The sequence below is a fragment of the Thamnophis sirtalis genome, unplaced genomic scaffold, assembly GCF_051295495.1.
Source record: "Thamnophis sirtalis isolate CommonGarterSnake01/CBP01778 unplaced genomic scaffold, rThaSir2_p1.2 scaffold_13, whole genome shotgun sequence".
Classification (NCBI taxonomy): domain Eukaryota; kingdom Metazoa; phylum Chordata; class Lepidosauria; order Squamata; family Natricidae; genus Thamnophis; species Thamnophis sirtalis.
In genome coordinates, this window is record NW_028261393.1 from 3,743,892 (window position 1) to 3,761,893 (window position 18,002).

Here is an 18,002-nt window from a genome sequence, read left to right on the forward strand (position 1 = left end):
AAACCCAGAGTCTTTAAGTTTAAGCAAGTTTAAGGCCACTCCAGTCCCATCACCAGAAAGCTGGGAGACGTTTCTGTGCTTATAAGGAAAATATCTGCAGCTTTTGCTGCCTTTTTTGTGCAAAAAAATAATGGTTTTGAGCAGAGGTGGGTTCCCACCAGTTCGCACCTATTTGGTAGAACCGGTTCGTCAAATCTACGATTTGAGGTTCCACCAGTGGACCCGGAAAGCAGGCCACACCTACAGAAGGGGTTCCCAAAAATTTTGAAACCCACCACCGGTCCTTGGATGTGATTATTCTACACTATCATGCTCCTATTTATAAAACTCAGAGCCTCTGTGAAAGGTAAGGATGACTACTGCGTTTGTGGTGCAATCAGAACATTGTGTGTGTTGAAGTTGTTTTAACGCAAACCAAAGATGCCTTTTAAAGAACAAGTTTACATCCTATTCTTATGCATGCCAGTGCTGTGTGGGAGGTCATTTAAGGTGGTTCTGACAAGTGTCGTCGGCATCTTCATATCCGGTCACACGGGCGGCAAGCCACTCCCATCCGGTCACATGGGTGGCAAGCCACTCCCACAAAGGAGGCCACACCCACAGAGTAGGTTCGAACAATTTTTGAAACCCACCACTGGTTTTGAGACTATTCCAAGTCTTCGAAGATCAAAGCAGGCCGAAAGGAAACACAGGACCCCCCTCCCCAGTTCTAAACGAAGCTCCTGACAGCGTTAGCATGAAGCAGTGATAGCCGGAGAGAGAGCCCACCTCACCCTGGGGGAGGTACAGAAATGCGCCTAGCAATGCATTAAACCTCCTTTGAACTGTGGGGGTCCCCAGTCCCCACTTGGGTCACTTGCCCCACCAAGCCTGTTTGGCGGCGTGGGGGGGTGTGTGTCTCTCTTCTTTTGGGCTGGCCTTTAAAAGGAAAAGAAGAAAGACGAAAAGGCAGTGGAACAACGAAAAACAAAGTCCTTTTGTAAGAAAATATCATTGTCGGGATGCAGAGATTCTTCGGGCTGAAAGCAAAAACCAAGGATGGATGGATGGGTGGAAAGCCAGACGGGCATCCCCACGATGAAAGAACAGAGATTTGGGGGGGGGGGGGGCGACCGGGGATGGGTGCTGCAGATGCCAATAGCAGTAGCAATAGCAGTTAGACTTATATACCGCTTCGTAGGGCTTTCAGCCCTCTCTAAGCGGTTTACAGAGTCGGCATATCGCCCCCAACAACAATCTGGGTCCTCATTTTACCCACCTTGGAAGGATGGAAGGCTGAGTCAACCTTGAGCCGGTGAGATTTGAACCCCCGAACTGCCGAACTAGCAGTTCAGCTGAAGTGGCCTGCAGTGCTGCATTTAACCACCGCGCCACCTCGGCTCTTATGGGCCCATCTGGCACCCTGGAGAAAAGGGGAGGGCAACCCGAGGAATTGGGGGAGGAAGTGGGATGTGAGGAAGGCGTCCCCCGCGCTAGGCCGAGATTCATTTCTCGAACTGAGCCAGAGGGTAGTGTTCCCCGTATTGCTTCAGATGGCGCTCCAGGGAAGTCTGCTGTTTGGCGATGTGCCAGGGCATCTCGCTGTAGACGTCGGAGAAGAGGAACTGCAGTTTGGGCTTCAGCTTCCGCTCGGCCTCCTCGAGGGCCTCCATCACCTGGAGAAAGAGGGGTAAGGGGGAACGCGACAGTGAAGCAGAATAACGGTGTTGGAAGGGACCTTGGAGGTCATCTAGTCCGGGGGGGGTGTCTCCAACCTTGGCAACTTTAAGCCTGGCAGACTTCAACTCCCAGAATCCTCCAGGCGGCCAAGCGTGAAGTCCGCCAGGCTTAAAGTTGGAATGGGGAAAAGCTGGCTGGGGAATTCTGGGAGTTGAAGTCCGCCAGCCTTAAAGTTGCCAAAGATGGAGTCCTCCGTTCTAGTCCAGCTCAGGCACGGCTGTCACTCAAAGGGCTCCCACCACTTGCTATTCCTTCCCCTTCAGCCAAAAAAGGACAGGAGGGTGTTACCAATTTGCCAGACCGTAACCCGGATTTATTTAACAGAATAACGAGAGAGTGGGAAGGGACCTCGGAGGTCTTCTAGTCGAACCCCCTGCTCAAGCAGGAGACCCTATGTCTTTTCAGACAAATCTCTTCTTAAAGACTTCCAGTGTTGGGGCATTCACAACTTCTGGTGGCAAGCTGTTCCACTGGTTAATTGTTCTCACTGTCAGGAAATTCGTCCTCCGTTCTAAGTTGCTTCTCTCCTTGATTAGTTTCCACCCACTGCTTCTTGTCCTGCGCTCAGGGGCTTTGGAGAATAGCTTGACCCCTCCTTCTTTGGCGCCCGCAAGGAAATTGAGTTTGACCCCCCCACCACCACCATAGACATTCTCTCTGAGACTTTGGGGAAATTAATTGCCGCCCTTGGCCCTCCCCACACTGAGACATGTGGCAGTGGTGGGTCGCAGGCGGTAACGCCCCGGTACGGAGCCTACCCCGAGTACCATCCCAGTTGGAACGGGATCCGGAACCCACCACTGGGGTAAGGGATTTCGGCCGCAGCCACTGACCCGCTTGCGCGATTTCTTCCGCCAGCTTTTCTCCTGCTCCTCATCCCACCAGTTCCGGTTGGCCATGTAGTGACGCAGCCGTGAGATGGGGTGGTCCTGCTTGTCCCAGTAGTTGACCTCGTCCACCGAGCGGTAGGCGGAGCTGTCGTCGCTCGTGCTGTGGTGCCCGATCCTGGGAGAAGAAGGCGGTGGGGGACAAGGTAGATTTCGGCCGGACCCCTCCCTTCCAGCCCCCCTGCTCTGATCTCCATTCCACCTTTCACCTCCAAACCTACCAAAAATTTTACTACCCTGTTTCCCTGAAAATAAGACCTCCCTGGATAATAAGCCCAATCGGGCTTTTAAGTGCATGCGCTAAAATAAGCCCTCCCTGTAAATACTGCAGCGCAGCAGCAGCCCTGAGGTGACCATGCTCGTCATCTCCTGCACCTCAAATATAATAAGACCTCCTCAAAAATAAGGCCTTATTTGGGGGGTCGAAAGAAAATAAGACCCTGTCTTATTTTCTGTGAACCATGGTACCAGCTCCGTGGGAATGGCATGATGGGCGTGGCTTGGTGGGCATGGCAGGGGAAGGATACTGCAAAATCCCATTCCCTCCCTATCAGCTGGGACTCCGGGAGGCAGAGAATAGAAGAGGGCAGGGCCAGCCAGAGGTGGCATTGGGTCAGTGATGGGATTCAATTTTTTTTTACTACTGGTTCTGTGGGTGTGGCTTGGTGGGCGTGGCAGGGGAAGATAACTGCAAAATCCACATTCCCTCCCTATCAGCTGGGACTCCGGGAGGCAGAGAATAGAAAGGGGTGGGGCCAGCCAGAGGTGGCATTGGGTCAGTAGTGGGATTCAATTTTTTTTACTACAGATTCTGTGGGCGTGGCTTGGTGGGCTTGGCAGGGGAAGATAACTGCAAAATCTCCATTCCCTCCCGATCAGCTGGGACTCCGGGAGGCAGAGAACAGAAGGGGGCATGGCCAGCCAGAGGTGGCATTTACCGGTTCTCCGAACTACTCAAAAATTCCGCTACCGGTTCTCCAGAACCGGTCAGCACCTGCTGCATATCACCTCTGCTACCACCTACCTGTAGGTCATGGCCTCGATGAGGAACGGCTGGTTCTCGGCAACGGCTCTGCGCCGGGCCTCCTTGGTGGCGTTATACACGGCAAAGACGTCGTTGCCATCCACCCGGATGGATTGGATGCCGTAACCGGGACCCCGGGCGGCTGCGGGTGCAAGAAGAGCTATCACCATCCTGGGTCTTTAGTCTTCCCAGGCCCCTTTTGCTAATTTTTATTTTTTTATTTAAAGTTTAAATTTAAAAGTTAAGTTTAAAATCTACATTCAGGAAGCCTACCGGAGTCAGGATTTAGCTAGGCTGGCGGAGTGATGGCTAAAACAAGAACACAGGCCGTTCTTAACTTACGACCATTTGTTTAGTGGCCATTTGAAGTTACGACGGGACTGAAAAAAAATGGAGTTAGGACCATTTTTCACACTTACGACCACTGCAGTGTCCCCACGGCCCTGGGGAGGGCTACTTCTGACTTCCTTAGGATTAACAGACACAGCTTAAAACACACAGAGAGGAAGTCCTCAATTTACGACTGGAATTAGGACCAAGTGTTTCCGTCGCTAAGCAACATGATTATTAGATCAGTGGTGCCTAATTTTAACTTCGTTTTGCCACGGCCGCTGAGCCAATTCACTTAACAACGGCAGTGACTCGTGCAGCTGTTAAGCAACCACTCTGTCGGTCGGAATCCAGGGAATGGCGATCCCAGGATCCCATGTGGGATGCTACCACCGTTGTAAATACATGCCGATTTGCCAAGCCCCTGAATTTCGATCACGTGACAATGGGGCCTGCTGCATTCAATGGTCGTAAGGGCGAGGACCAGTCCCAAGTCACTTTTTTCAGTGGCGCTGTAAATTTGAACGGTTGCTAAACAAACAGTTATAAGTTGAGGACTATCTGTAGTGTCATGAGGTTTTTATGTACCTACAGGTAGTCCTCGGCTTACAACATTTCATTTAGTGACGGTTCAAATTTACAACGCCACCGCAAAAGGTAACCTATGACCATTTTTCGCATTTATGACGGTCGTAGCGCCCCGCGGCGGTGACACGATTTACTGTACATTCAGATGATTGGCAACTGACTCACATTTATGACGGCGACAGCGAACCCGGGGTGGGGGTGTCACGTGATCCCCTTTTGCGACCTTCTGACAAGCCACATCAATGGGGGAAGTCAGATTCACTTAACAACCGTGTCACTAAATGAACGACGACAGTGATTCACTTAACAAACGAGGTGAGGCCAAGTCATGACCTGGGGCGAAACCAACACCTCGCTTAACGACCTAAATTTCGGGCTCAACGTCGGTCGTATGTTGAGGACGGCCTGTCTTCCCTTCCCCGACCGGGGAGTCTCACCGATTCCGTCGCCCCGGTATTGTTCGGATGTTGGAGTGGAGATGGCGTAGCCGTTGTTCCGGCAGAAAAATATCACCGGGCACTCGAGGGTGGCAGAAAAATTGAAGCCCGCGTGGGCGTCCCCCTCGCTGGACGTCCCTTCGCCGAAGTAGCAGATGACCACCCGGTTCGTATTCGCCCGCTTGAAGGCGTAGGCGGCCCCCACCGCTAGCAAGGGAAGGAGAGAAATGCCAGGCTGTTAATTCTTGGGGAGGGTTCCCCCCCCACCCCTCAAATATAAAAGGCTGCCTTTGTTTGAGTTCCTCCATTTGGGGGTGTTGTGGCCCACCGGCAGAGCTGGCAGGAGATTCGGACAGTGAGGAGGTTGGGGAGGAAGATGGGCCGGTCCTGGAGTCTGGGGGAGGCTCGGATGAGGGCTCTGTGTCGGAGGCAGAGAGGGGGCCAAGGCCGTCTGACAGTTATCAGCTGCCTTCGGAGTCCGACATCAGTGAGGCAGAAGAACGGCTGGAGCCTGTTCCCAGTGTGCGCATGCGCAGAGTTGCCAGATAACGGGAAGAACTAAGGAACAAGGGTCGAGTTGGGAGTAAAGGCACAGGTGGACGGTGAATGGCCCCTCCCAGAGGATATAAAAGAGGAGGGAAAGGGGAGGGGAGTTTGCAGGAGGCAATGAGTTCAACTCATTCGGGTGAAGATCTGTTCCTGGCTTTCTTGCCAAGGGACTGCCGCTACAGCGTGGCGTTTGGAGGATATCGGCCTGGCAACGCCTCTGACGGTGCCTCACCTTGTGGGATCTGGGTGGCCAGCGGGGAGGAGATGGTGACGAAGTTCAAGTCTTTGCAGCCGTAATGCACCGGCATCTGACGACCTTTTCCGGGGTCGCTGGTGTTGCCGTAGCATTGGGCCATAAACAGGTCCAGAGGATACCCCCTGTGCATCAGGACGCCTGGTGGAGGGAGGGAGGGAGAGAGAGAGAAAGAGGGAGAGGGGGAGAGAGAGAGAGAAAGAGAGAGGGAGAGAGAGAGAGCAGATTAGTGGCTTCAGATGGCATCTGGCACTAAGTTGGCATTGGCACTGTGGTGCTAATTGTTCTGCTCAACTTCTTTGTGTGTGGGGGGGGATGTAATAAAAGGAAATAAAAGATATATATGAGACACAATTACAATAAGGATAAGCTGATTTCTTTCTTTCTTCTTCCCTCCCTATTCCCTTTTCCCCCATCCTTCCTCTCCCTTCCTCTCTCCTTTATTTCTCCCTACCTTCCCTTCCTATCTTCCTTTTTCTTCCTTTCTCACTTTTTCCTTCCTTCCCCCTTCCTCTCGCCTCCATTTCTCCATCTCTCCTCTTTCTTTCCTTCCTTTTTCTTTGTTCTTTCTTTCTCTCCCTCTTTTTCCTTCCTTCCCCCTTCATCTCGCCCCCATTTCTCCATCTCTCCTTTCCTTCCTTCCTTCCTTCCTTTCTTCCTTCCTTCCTTCCTTTCTCACTTTTTCCTTCCTTCCCCCTTCCTTTCCCCTCCATTTCTCCATCTCTCCTCTTTCTTTCTTTCTTTCTTTCTTTCTTTCTTTCTTTCTTTCTTTCTTTCTTTCCTTCCTTTTTTCTTTTTTTTCTCCCCCTCTCCCCTCCCAGTTGCTACCGACTCTGAGTAGCATACAAACACCACATTTACTGCAATCCCTCTTATTGGACACCAAAGAAACCCTCCCTACAGCTTGGCCAAAGCGACTGGTTGACCAGCTGCCCAGTTAATGCCTCTCCCTTTTCAACTTGTGCCGTTGGCGCTTCCTTGAAGAGGGGAGGTTTCCCCCCACATGAGGCTGCTGGATTCCAGAAAACGGGGGTCTGGGATCAGGAGGTGCCGACAGGAGGCCAGGCCGTCTTTGGTCTCGGTGCGTTCCTGGCACCTCCTCCGTCAACGACAGATATGAAGCCCTCTGGCACTGACTCACTCCCACGAGCCTGGCCCTGGGTTCAAGAGGCTATCGTGCCCCGAAGGCGGCTGCTTTAAAGAGATGCCGGCTGGTACAAACAGGCGCCCTCCAAGCCTCCTGCCAAAACAGCTTCCAGGCTTCGGATCCAAGCGCCGAGTATCCCCTACGTTCAAGATACTAACAACACAAGGGGAAAGGAAGGTCAAGAGTTTGGAGAGTTTGGTCTAGCGGTGAAGGAACAGGTTACAAATGAGCAGGCGTGAGTTCGAGTCCCACCTTAGCCACTGAAGATGGCTGGATGCCTTTGAGCCGATGACCAGGAGACGGTGAGTTCTAGTTCCACTTTGCGGATGAAAGTTGACTGGGTGACTTTGGGCCAATCACCAGGAGACGGTGAGTTCTAGTTCTACCTTAGGCATAAATACTAGTTGGGTGACTTTGGGCCAATCACCAGGAGACAGGGAGTTCTAGTCCCACCTTGCGCATGAAAGCTGACTGGGTGCCTTTGGGCCAATCACCAGGAGACAGGGAGTTCTAGTCCCACCTTAGGCATGAAAGCTGACTGGGTGCCTTTGGGCCAATCACCAGGAGATGGTGAGTTCTAGTTCTACCTTAGGCATAAATACTAGTTGGGTGACTTTGGGCCAATCACCAGGAGACAGGGAGTTCTAGCCCCACCTTAGGAATGAAAGCTGACTGGGTGACTTTGGGCCAATCACCAGGTGATAGTGAGTTCTAGTTCTACCTTAGGCCTAAAAACTAGTTGGCTGACTTTGGGCCAATCACCAGGAGACAGGGAGTTCTAGTCCCACCTTAGGCATGAAAGCTGACTGGGTGACTTTGGGCCAATCACCAGGTGATAGTGAGTTCTAGTTCTACCTTAGGCATAAATACTAGTTGGGTGACTTTGGGCCAATCACCAGGAGAGGGTGAGTTCTAGCCCCACCTTAGGCATGAATGACAGCTGGTGGTCCAATCATTCTCTTTCAGCCCAACCCACCTCACAGTTGTTATTAGGGGGGGGGGGAATTAGAGGAAGAAGGTGTGTTGGATACATTTGCTGCCTTATTTGTCAAAATAATAAAGGTGGGATACAAACCAACCAGGTAGAATAAAGAAAAGTTAGAAATCTTTTCCCACGCAGGTCTCGGGATAAACCACAGGAAGCTCATAAACCAAGATTCTAGTCCAGTGTTTCTCAACCTTGGCGACTTGAAGTCCCGTGGACTTCAATTCCCAGAATCCCCCAGCCAGCACAGCTGTGCTGGCTGGGGGATTCTGGGAATTGAAGTCCACGGGACTTCAAGTCGCCAAGGTTGAGAAACACTGTTCTAGTCCTCTGCTGTGAAATGCTGCCCCCTGGTGGCTGCTCAGTAGGGAAAAAAACACCTTGCAAAAAGTCACCTGCTTCTCGGTATTGTCCAAAGACCAAGTCAGCGTTGTCCAGTGCTGCGATGCTGCCCACGTGGGTGCCTTCTTCTCCGTAGTTGGTCATATAAAAGGAAATTCGCCCCTGGGAATAAAAAGGAGGGCGGGAGTGTGAATGCTGCCCCAGGGCTTCCAGTCCGAAGCCTAAAAGATGCTAATAAGGGACAATGGGGATAGCTCAGGGTTGACATGAAGGGACCTTGGCTGTTTCCTTGCAGACGTTTCATTACCAAACTAGGCGACATCATCAGTGCTGGAAGGGAGTGGGGTTTGTGGGAAGAAGGGGAAGGAGGAGGACGACGATGACGACAAGGATTATGGGGTCCTTGGTGCTCTCTGAGCTTATTTACTTGCAGAGACGTTTCATTACCAAACTAGTTAACATCATCAGTGCTGGAAGGGAGTGGGGTTTGTAGGGAGGAAGAGAAGGAGGAGGAAGAGGAGGAGGAGGGGGACAACTATGAGGTCCTTGGTGCTCTCTGAGCTTATTTTCTGACAGACGTTTCATTACCAAACTAGTTAATATCATCAGTGCTTGAAGGGAGTGGGGTTTGTGGGGAGAAGGAGGAAGAGGAGGAGGAGGAGGAAGAGGAGGAGGAGGAGGAGGAGGAGGAGGAGGAGGAGGAGGAGGGAAGAAGAAGAAGAATATAGGGTCCTTGGTGTTCTGTGAGCTTGGTCGTTTTCTTGCAGACATTTCTTTACCAAACTAGGTACCATCATCAGTGCTAGAAGGCAGTGGGGTTTGTGGGGAGGAAGAGGAGGAGGAAGAAGAAGAGGAGGAAGAGGAGAAGGAAGAAGAAGAGGAGGAGGAGGAGGAGGAGGAGGAGGAGAAGAACTATGGGGTCCTTGGTGCTCTCTGAGCTTATTTTCTTGCAGAGACATTTCATTACCAAACTAGTTAACATCATCAGTCCTCAAAGGGAGCGGGGTTTGTGGGGAGGAGGAGGAGGAGGAGGAGGAGGAGGAGGAGGAGGAGGAGGAGGAGGAGGAGGAGGAGGAGGAGGAGGAGGAGGAGGAGGAGAGGGACTATGGGGTCCTTGGTGCTCTCTGAGCTTATTTACTTTCAGAGACGTTTTATTACCAAACTAGTTAACATCATCAGTGCTCGAAGGGAGCGGGGTTTGTGAGGAGGAGGAGGAGAGGAGGAGGAGGAGGAGGAGGAGGAGGAGGAGGAGGAGGAGGAGGAGGAGGAGGAGGAGGACAACTATGGGGTCCTTGGTGCTCTCTGAGCTTATTTACTTGCAGAGACGTTTCATTACCATACTGGGTAACATCATCAGTGCTGGAAAGGAACGGGGTTTGTGGAGGGAAAAGGAGAAAGGGGAGGAGGAGGAAAAGGACTCTTGGGCCCTTGGTGCCTCTCTGACCTTGCTTGTTTCCTTGCAGACGTCTCATTACCAAACCAGCTAACATCATCCTTGCTGGCAAGGAACACAGGTTGCCATCACTTGATATTCTGCCAGACAGGCCCCATGCCAGGTAAGGCTTTCGAGGCAAACAGCCAACCCCTTGTCTTGGACCAGGGTCCCAAGGGTCACCCAATGGTGTTCCCATGGGATTCCCTGCCTTGGCCCTTCCCTCCCTCCCTCCCTCCCTGTTATCCTCCCACCTGTCTCTGCGACTCGTAGAGGATGCGATCCATGGTGTTGAGCAGCGTCATGCTCTTATACAGCTTCAGCACTTCCTCCTGGGAAATCTGCAGAAGGAGGAGGAGAGACGGAAATTGGATTGGTATTGGACCTGGGTACTTGAGAGACCGCCTGCTGCCAATCACCTCCAATAGACCGATTAGATCCCACAGATTAGGCCTCCTCCGGATTCCATCCACTGGCCAATGCCGACTGGCGACTACTCGGAGGAGAGCCTTCTCTGTGGCTGCTCCGACCCTCTGGAACGAGCTCCCCGTGGAGATTCGAACCCTCACCACCCTCTAGGCTTTCCGCAAAGACCTTAAAACCTGGCTGTTCCGACAGGCCTGGGGCTAATGAGTTTTTTGTCCCCCCTCAAATGGTATGGTTTGTTGAGTAGTTTTAAATTGTGGTATTGTTTTGTTCGTGTTCTTTTTTCTTATTTGTACCCACCCACCCCCCACCCCCCGACTTGGTTGTGAGCCGCCCTGAGTCCCCTCCGGGAAATAGGGCGGCATAGAAATATAATAAACTCAACTCAAACTCAACTCAATTGAAAGCTGGGCTTTGGGGCAGGTTTTGGGGGCGAGCAGGAAAGGGGGAGGCGGAAGCCTAGATCAGGGGTCTCCAACCTTGGCGACTTTTTAAAAGACTTGTGGACTTCAACTCCCAGAGTTGAAGTCCACATGTCTTTGTTATGGCCTGCACAGCAGAGCTGGGAGCAGATTCGGACAGTGGGGAGGTTGGGGAGGAACCTGGGCCAGTCCTGGAGTCTGGGGAAGGCTCGGATGAGGGCTCTGTGTCGGAGGCAGAGAGGGGATCAGGGCCGTCCGGCAGTTATCAGCTGCCTTCGGAGTCAGACATCAGTGAGGCAGAAGAACAGCTGGAGCCTGTTCCCAGTGTGCACATGCGCAGAGCTGCCAGACGAAGGGAACAGCTAAAGGACAGGGTCGACTTGAGAGTAAGGCCAACAGGTGGACGATGAACGGCCCCTCCCAGAGGGAATAAGAGAGGAGCAAAAGGGGAGTGGAGTTTTGCAGGAGACAGTTAGTTCGCTTCATTGGTTCGTGACTCTCCGAGACTCCTTGCCAAGTTCTGCAGATATCGGCCTGGCAGCTCTCCAAGCAGATAAGGTCTGTGACTGTAAATCCTCCCAAGCCAGATAAGGTCTGTGACCGTAAATCCTCCCTTGAAAGGCTTTGCTGGAGGTGAATGAGCAGAATTCACAGTCAATTAATAAAAGGGACAAGGAGTTTGTTTCAGGCTCTCGGGAAGCCTCGGTCAGAACAGTCTTAAAGTTGCTCAGGGTGGAGACCCTCCCCTCGGCCTTGATCTCACCTGGGGGTCCTCACTGGGGTTGACAATCTGTCCCTGCCGGTCCATGACCCGGTAGATGGGGATCCCCGAAATGACGTTGGGTTGGATGAATTCCAGCTTGTCGATAAACACGGCCGAGGCGCCTGGGAACTGCGGCTTCTCCTCCAGGGAGGTGAATTCCTGTTGCCGAAGACCTCCCTTGGGTGGGGGGGTGGGAAGAGCAGAAATAAGTGTGCATGAAGGGGTGAGCAGAGCTGCCCCATATTAGCTTGGGAGGGCGACCCACCAATCAGATTTACGGGGAGTCCTCAACCTTACGACCGCTCCTTCCTTTTTGGCTGCCTAGGAATTCTAGGAGTTGCAAGTACCAAGATGCCATCCAGCTTTGGGCTGGGACAGAATGAAAGAATCTAGCTTTTATTTTTTTAATTCTAACCGGTTCAGTAGAGAGATTCCTTGAAGTTCAAGAGCTGGCGGTGGCACAGTACCCCCATCCAAACCTTTCACCAGGTCAGTGTATGCTTGGATTTCTTTTTAAAATATCAACAGGATTTGATAGGAGATAGATAGAAAAGGGAGGGCGGGAGCAAGAAAAGGAAGGAAGGAAGGAAGGAAGGAAGGAAGGAAGGAAGGAAGGAAGGAAGGAAGGAAGGAAGGAAGGAAGGAAGGAAAAAAAGCAAAATGGGAAGAAAGGAAGGAAGGAGGAAGAGAAAGCAAACAAGCAAGAGAAAGAGAAGGAAGGAAGGAAGGAAGAAAGAAAGAAAGAAAATGAAAGGGAGGGAAGGAGAAAAAAGAAAAGAAGGAAAGGATAGAAAGACAAAAAGAGAGAAAGAAAAAAGAGAAAAGGAAAGAAAAGGAAGAAGGAAGGGAAGGAAGGAGGGAAGGAGAAAAGAGAAAAGGAAAGGATAGAAAGAGAAAAAGAGAGAAAGAAAGAGAAAAGGAAAGAAAAGGAAGAAGGAAGGGAAGGAAGGAGAAAAAGAGAAAAGAAGGAAATGATAGAAAGAGAAAAAGAGAGAGAGAAAGAAAAAAGAAAGAAAAGGAAGAAGGAAGGGAAGGAAGGAGTGAGGGAAGGAGAAAAGAGAAAAGAAGGAAAGGATAGAAAGAGAAAAAGAGAGAGGGAGAGGGAGAAAGAAAAAGAAAGAAAAAGGAAGGGAAGGAAGGAGGGAGGGAAGGAGAAAAAGAGAAAAGGATAGAAAGAAAAGAGAAAGAAAAGAGAAAGAAAAAGGAAGGAAGGAAGAGAAAGAAGGAAGTAGGGAAGAGAGGGGAAGGAGGAAAAGAGAAAAGGAAAGAAAGAAAGAAAGAAAGAAAGAAAGAAAGAAATTGATCCTTTTTACTGGAAAGACAGCATCTATGAGAATGATTCCACACCCCTATAAAAACTAGAAGATTCAGCTGATAATAAGTGACAACCTCACCCCCCCCCCCTCAAAAAAAACTTTAACCACTAGGCCTTCCGCATGAAGACGCCTGCTATGGTTTCCGTCTGCTCCAAATTCTCTGGCAAGGCAGGTTGTTGAACTGAAAACTCTGCCAGCTGTTCCAGATGCAAAAGTTCACTGGCAGGAGAAGAATCTTGAATTCAGAAACCAGAACACTTTCTCTGGGCATAAAAACGCCCACAAAGGGGGAAACCCCTCCGTTCCCACCAGGGAAAAGCTGGATTGCCCTGAGTAGATAAGCATGATGCCAGTCGCTGCTGGTGCCCAGGGAAGCGCCAGGGGGGTGGGGTGGAGGGAGCCTGACCTGCCTCCAACACGCCCCTTGAACGGACCAATCACAGGAGGCGCTCACAAGGGCACCCTCTGCCCTCCTCCCTTCTGCCAAGGAAACGAAGGCTGGCCCATCGGCGGGTGAGACCCCCCCCCCTTCTGCCCGCAATTGAAAATGCCTTTGTGCAAAGAACATTCTTTCAAAGAAGCAAAGAGGGCATTTTCTGCCCAAGGCTTCTCTTAATTCCAGAGTTCATTGGTTTTTTTGCATTATTATTATTATTATTTATGTTCTTGTATTTTTGAATTGGAGGGGTGGGCTTGAGCCCAGATGCTTTGGCAGTGCTTTATCAGATGCAAATCCCACTGAATGCAGTGGGACCTCCCCCCCCCCCCCCGGGAGGGTGCCCACCACTGCAGGTTTTCACATGAAAAAACAGTAAGGAAGTTCATTCAAATATTCAGTGCAAAAAAACAACAACAATGGATTTTGGAGTTTTCCTGCCACATCAAACGCACCAGAGTAGCATCCCATTAAGATGTGGTCTAGTGACTAGGAGATGGAGAGTTCTAGTCCCACTTTTGGCATGAAAGGCAGCTGGGTGACTTTGGGCCAATCACCAGGAGACTGGGAGTTCTAGATCCACCTTAGGCTTGGAAGGCAGCTGGGTGACTTTGGCCCAATCACCAGGAGAGGGTGAGTTCTAGATCCACCTTAGGCATGAAATCCAGGTGTGACTTTGGGCCAATCACCAGGAGACAAAGAGTTCTAGATCCACCTTAGGCATGAAAGGCAGCTGGGTGACTTTGGGCCAATCACCAGGAGACAAAGAGTTCTAGATCCACCTTAGGCATGAAAGGTAAAGACTGGGAGACTGGGAGTTCTAGATCCACCTTAGGCATGAAATCCAGTGTGACTTTGGGCCAATCACCAGGAGACAAAGAGTTCTAGATCCACCTTAGGCATGAAAGGCAGCTGGGTGACTTTGGGCCAATCACCAGGAGACAAAGAGTTCTAGATCCACCTTAGGCATGAAAGGTAAAGACTGGGAGACTGGGAGTTCTAGATCCACCTTAGGCATGAAATCCAGGTGTGTGACTTTGGGCCAATCACCAGGAGACTGGGAGTTCTAGATCCACCTTAGGCATGAAAGGCAGCTGGGTGACTTTGGGCCAATCACCAGGAGACAAAGAGTTCTAGATCCACCTTAGGCATGAAATCCAGGTGTGTGACTTTGGGCCAATCACCAGGAGACTGGGAGTTCTAGATCCACCTTAGGCATGAAATCCAGGTGTGTGACTTTGGGCCAATCACCAGGAGACAAAGAGTTCTAGATCCACCTTAGGCATGAAATCCAGGTGTGTGACTTTGGGCCAATCACCAGGAGACTGGGAGTTCAAATCCACCTTAGGCATGAAAGGCAGCTGGGTGACTTTGGGCCAATCACCAGGAGACAAAGAGTTCTAGATCCACCTTAGGCATGAAAGGCAGCTGGGTGACTTTGGGCCAATCACCAGGAGACTGGGAGTTCCAGTCTGGATGACTATAAATGCCATGGTGGTATCCTGACTACTTGAGAGCCAGTTTGGTTTAATAGTTAAGGCACCAGAGTAGAAATGCGGGAGACTGGAACTTCTAGTTCCGCATAAGGCAGGAAAGCTAGATGGATTACTTTGGGCCAATCACCAGGAGATGGTGAATTCTAGTCTAGTTGATTTGGGTCCAATCCTCCTCTCTCATACCAGCCTCACAGAGTTGTGGGGGAAATAGCAGGAGGAAGAAATATTAAATAACTGCCTTGAGTTATTTATAAATGTTAAATTCAGGTGGGATACAAGGAAATAAAATGAAATAAATGGGTGTGGTAGAACAACAAGCATCGTAATTCAACACACCTCGAGAGCAAAAGTGTGTGCGCGCACACACACACAGACACACAACTAAATACATCCGATTTCAAACACGCCTCCTTCCCAATCGCCAAGAATTGTGAGTTCATTTATTTATCTTTGAGATTGCATCCGTGTCTAGTGAACCCAATGTTTTTCAATCATCTAACTAGGGGGATTCTGGGAGTTGAAGTCCATAAGTTGAGAAACACCAGGTTAAGTCTTGGAGACGGGGGCTGGGGAACTGGGAAATCTAGTTCTGCAGGCGTTCTCGCCCAGATTGATGGCGGATGGCCCGATTGTCTCTTATTTATGGGCAAATTGGTTTGATTTCTGCAGGATTAGCCCCCCCACCTCAACAAGGGACACTCGGCAAATGCCATTGTAAGGTTGTTGTTTGGGGGGGGGGGAAATACCTTTGCACATATGTGCAACACATCATTTGCACATGCGTGCCACACATTACACACACAGGTGTAAACGTCCTTGATTCTCCACCCCACACACTCCTTTCCCTGTCTTTAAAACAGAGCTAGCGAAACTTGGGGACTTAAAGGACGTGTGGACTTCAACTCCCAGAATTCCCTAGCCGGCTAGGGAATTCTGGGAGTTGAAGTCCACACGTCCTTTAAGTCCCCAAGTTTCGGCAGCTCTGTTTTAAAAGATGGGAGGGGGCCCATCTTGCCAGATGTTTTCAGAAAAAATAAAAGGAGGGGGGTCTCGTCTTGTGGAGATTCCAGCCCCCTCTTGACCACAAGGTCGCTGGACAACCCTACCCAATGTCCTTGGCTGGGGAGTATGGGGACTGTAGTCCCTCTGCTTGGGAAGACAGGGGAAGTGGGTCATCATTAGCTTTCACTCATCACTCCCCGGGGTCTCCAAATGGTCATTTCTCATGTCGGCCAGGGCCAACCCCCCCCTTCCCCTTTTTTGGGGGGGGGTTCTCTGTAAAAAAAAAACTTTGCAAACTGTTTGGGGAGCCCCCCCAATAATGCCACCTGCCTGATTAAGGGGAGCGCCCCCCACTCAACATCCCTTCCTCCCATCTGGGGAAGCCCCCCACCCACCCTATCCCCATAACTCTCATCCAATTCACTGGTTGTGGTTCATGCGCAACGACCACCGACCCAAATGGAGACACCCCCCCCCATGATCTCCCCCCCTAGTTCATGCGCAACGACCACCGACCCAAATGGAGACACCCCCCCCCCCATGATCTTGGAGATCCCGAGACCCCCTTGCAACTGTAGCCCCCTCCCCCCCAGGAAGCCCCCTCCCCAGACTCACCCCTCCTGCGCTCAGCCCCCGGATCGCGGCCGGGCCGGGCAGCCGAAGCCCCCGCAGGAAGCCCAGCCCGGCTCGACCCACCACCGCCGCTGCTGCCATCTTGCCGGAGAGGCGGAGAGCCAGCAAGCCGCGCCCGGGAACGGGCGGAGCGCAGAGGAGCGCCCGGCCACCCGCCTGCCTCCTCCTCCTCCTCCTCCGCCTTGGGCAGGGCAGGGCAGGGGCGCCTCTCGGCCTCCCCGGGAGCCTAACTGGGGATGGGCAGGTGGGCGGTGGGGGCGATTGTGCCAGCCTCCTGGAGGGCGCCCGGTTGGAGGAGAAGGGAACTCGAGGCTGGGGGTGGGTGGGTGTCGGTGCTTATTGGAGGTTTACGTTTTAGGTGGTGGAATCCTGCAACGTTTGGACTCCCTTCGCCCCTGTGCAAATCTCCCACTAAGATTAGTGGTAAGCAAGAGAGAGAGGGGGGGGGGGCAGATATAAGGAGAGGGAGGGAAGGAGGGATAGATGATAGCCAGATATAGAAGTTATATAGAAATATTAGACGATAGATAGATAGATAGATGGATGGATGGATGGATGGATGGATGGATGGATGGATGGATAGATAGATAGATAGATAGATAGATAGATAGATAGATAGATAGATAGATAGATAGATAGATAGATAGATGAGATATAGATATAGATATAGATATAGATAGATCAGATAGATAGATCTATCAGGTAGGTAGGTAGGTAGATAGATCAGATATAGATAGATAGATAGATAGATAGATAGATAGATAGATAGATAGATCAGATATAGATAGATAGATAGATAGATAGATCAGATATAGATAGATAGATAGATAGATAGATAGATAGATAGATCAGATATAGATAGATAGATCAGATAGATAGATAGATAGATCAGATATAGATAGATAGATAGATCAGATAGATAGATAGATAGATGATAGATAGATAGATAGATAGATAGATAGATAGATAGATCTATCAGGTAGGTAGGTAGGTAGGTAGGTAGATAGATAGATAGATAGATAGATAGATAGATAGATAGATAGATAGATAGATAGATGATAGATAGATAGATAGATAGATAGATAGATAGATAGATAGATAGATAGATAGATCTATCAGGTAGGTAGGTAGGTAGGTAGGTAGGTAGGTAGGTAGGTAGGTAGGTAGATAGATAGATAGATAGATAGATAGATAGATAGATAGATAGATAGATAGATAGATAGAGATAGATAGATCTATCAGGTAGGTAGGTAGGTAGGTAGGTAGATGGATGGATGGATGGATGGATGGATGGATGGATGGATGGATGGATAGATCTATCAGATAGATAGATCAAATATAGACAGATGATAGATAGATAGATAGATAGATAGATAGATAGATAGATAGATAGATAGATAGATAGATAGATAGATAGATAGAACAGATAGATAGATAGATCCATCCATCAGATATAGATAGATGGATGGGTGGGTGGGTGGGTGGATGTTCTGGAAATTAGAGATAGATAAATGGATGGATGGATAGATGATATATAGAAACAGATATAGAAATTAGATAGAAACATTATAGACATTAGAGATAGATGAGAGATAGATGATGGAGAAATGGATACATAGAAAGAGAGGGATGGATAAAGCAAAGATTGATAGATAATATAGAGATTGGATGGATGGATGGATGGATGATAGGCAGATATAGAAATGAAAGATTAGATATATTAGATGATAGATATGGAAATTAGATATAAATATTAGATATAGAGATTAGATATAGAAATTAGAGATAAATAGATGGATAGATGATATAGATATA

The 18,002-nt window shown here is 50.0% G+C and overlaps 1 protein-coding gene across 1 annotated transcript; it reads right to left on the reverse strand.

Annotated features, from left to right (window-relative positions):
- Window positions 1-954: 954 nt before the first annotated feature.
- On the reverse strand, window positions 955-16,311 carry BCKDHA (branched chain keto acid dehydrogenase E1 subunit alpha). The gene is made up of 9 exons (XM_087727161.1): window positions 16,170-16,311; window positions 11,305-11,481; window positions 9,948-10,034; window positions 8,315-8,423; window positions 5,767-5,928; window positions 4,986-5,192; window positions 3,631-3,772; window positions 2,553-2,724; window positions 955-1,655 (listed from the first exon to the last, which is right to left on the reverse strand). Exons 1-9 carry the CDS (start codon window positions 16,266-16,268, stop codon window positions 1,485-1,487), a joined length of 1,326 nt encoding a protein of 441 aa, XP_087583287.1. The 5' UTR covers window positions 16,269-16,311; the 3' UTR covers window positions 955-1,484.
- Window positions 16,312-18,002: the final 1,691 nt, after the last annotated feature.

Excerpts from the sequence above, each read along its gene's own strand:
- BCKDHA (XM_087727161.1), bottom strand. The coding sequence starts at position 16,268 with ATGGCAGCAGCGGCGGTGGTGGGTCGAGCCGGGCTGGGCTTCCTGCGG. Across the intron at positions 8,424-9,947 it reads TCTACGAGTCGCAGAGACAG|GGGCGAATTTCCTTTTATAT; the intron begins GTGGGAGGATAA and ends TTTTATTCCCAG. Across the intron at positions 5,193-5,766 it reads GGCCACCCAGATCCCACAAG|CGGTGGGGGCCGCCTACGCC; the intron begins GTGAGGCACCGT and ends TTCCCTTGCTAG.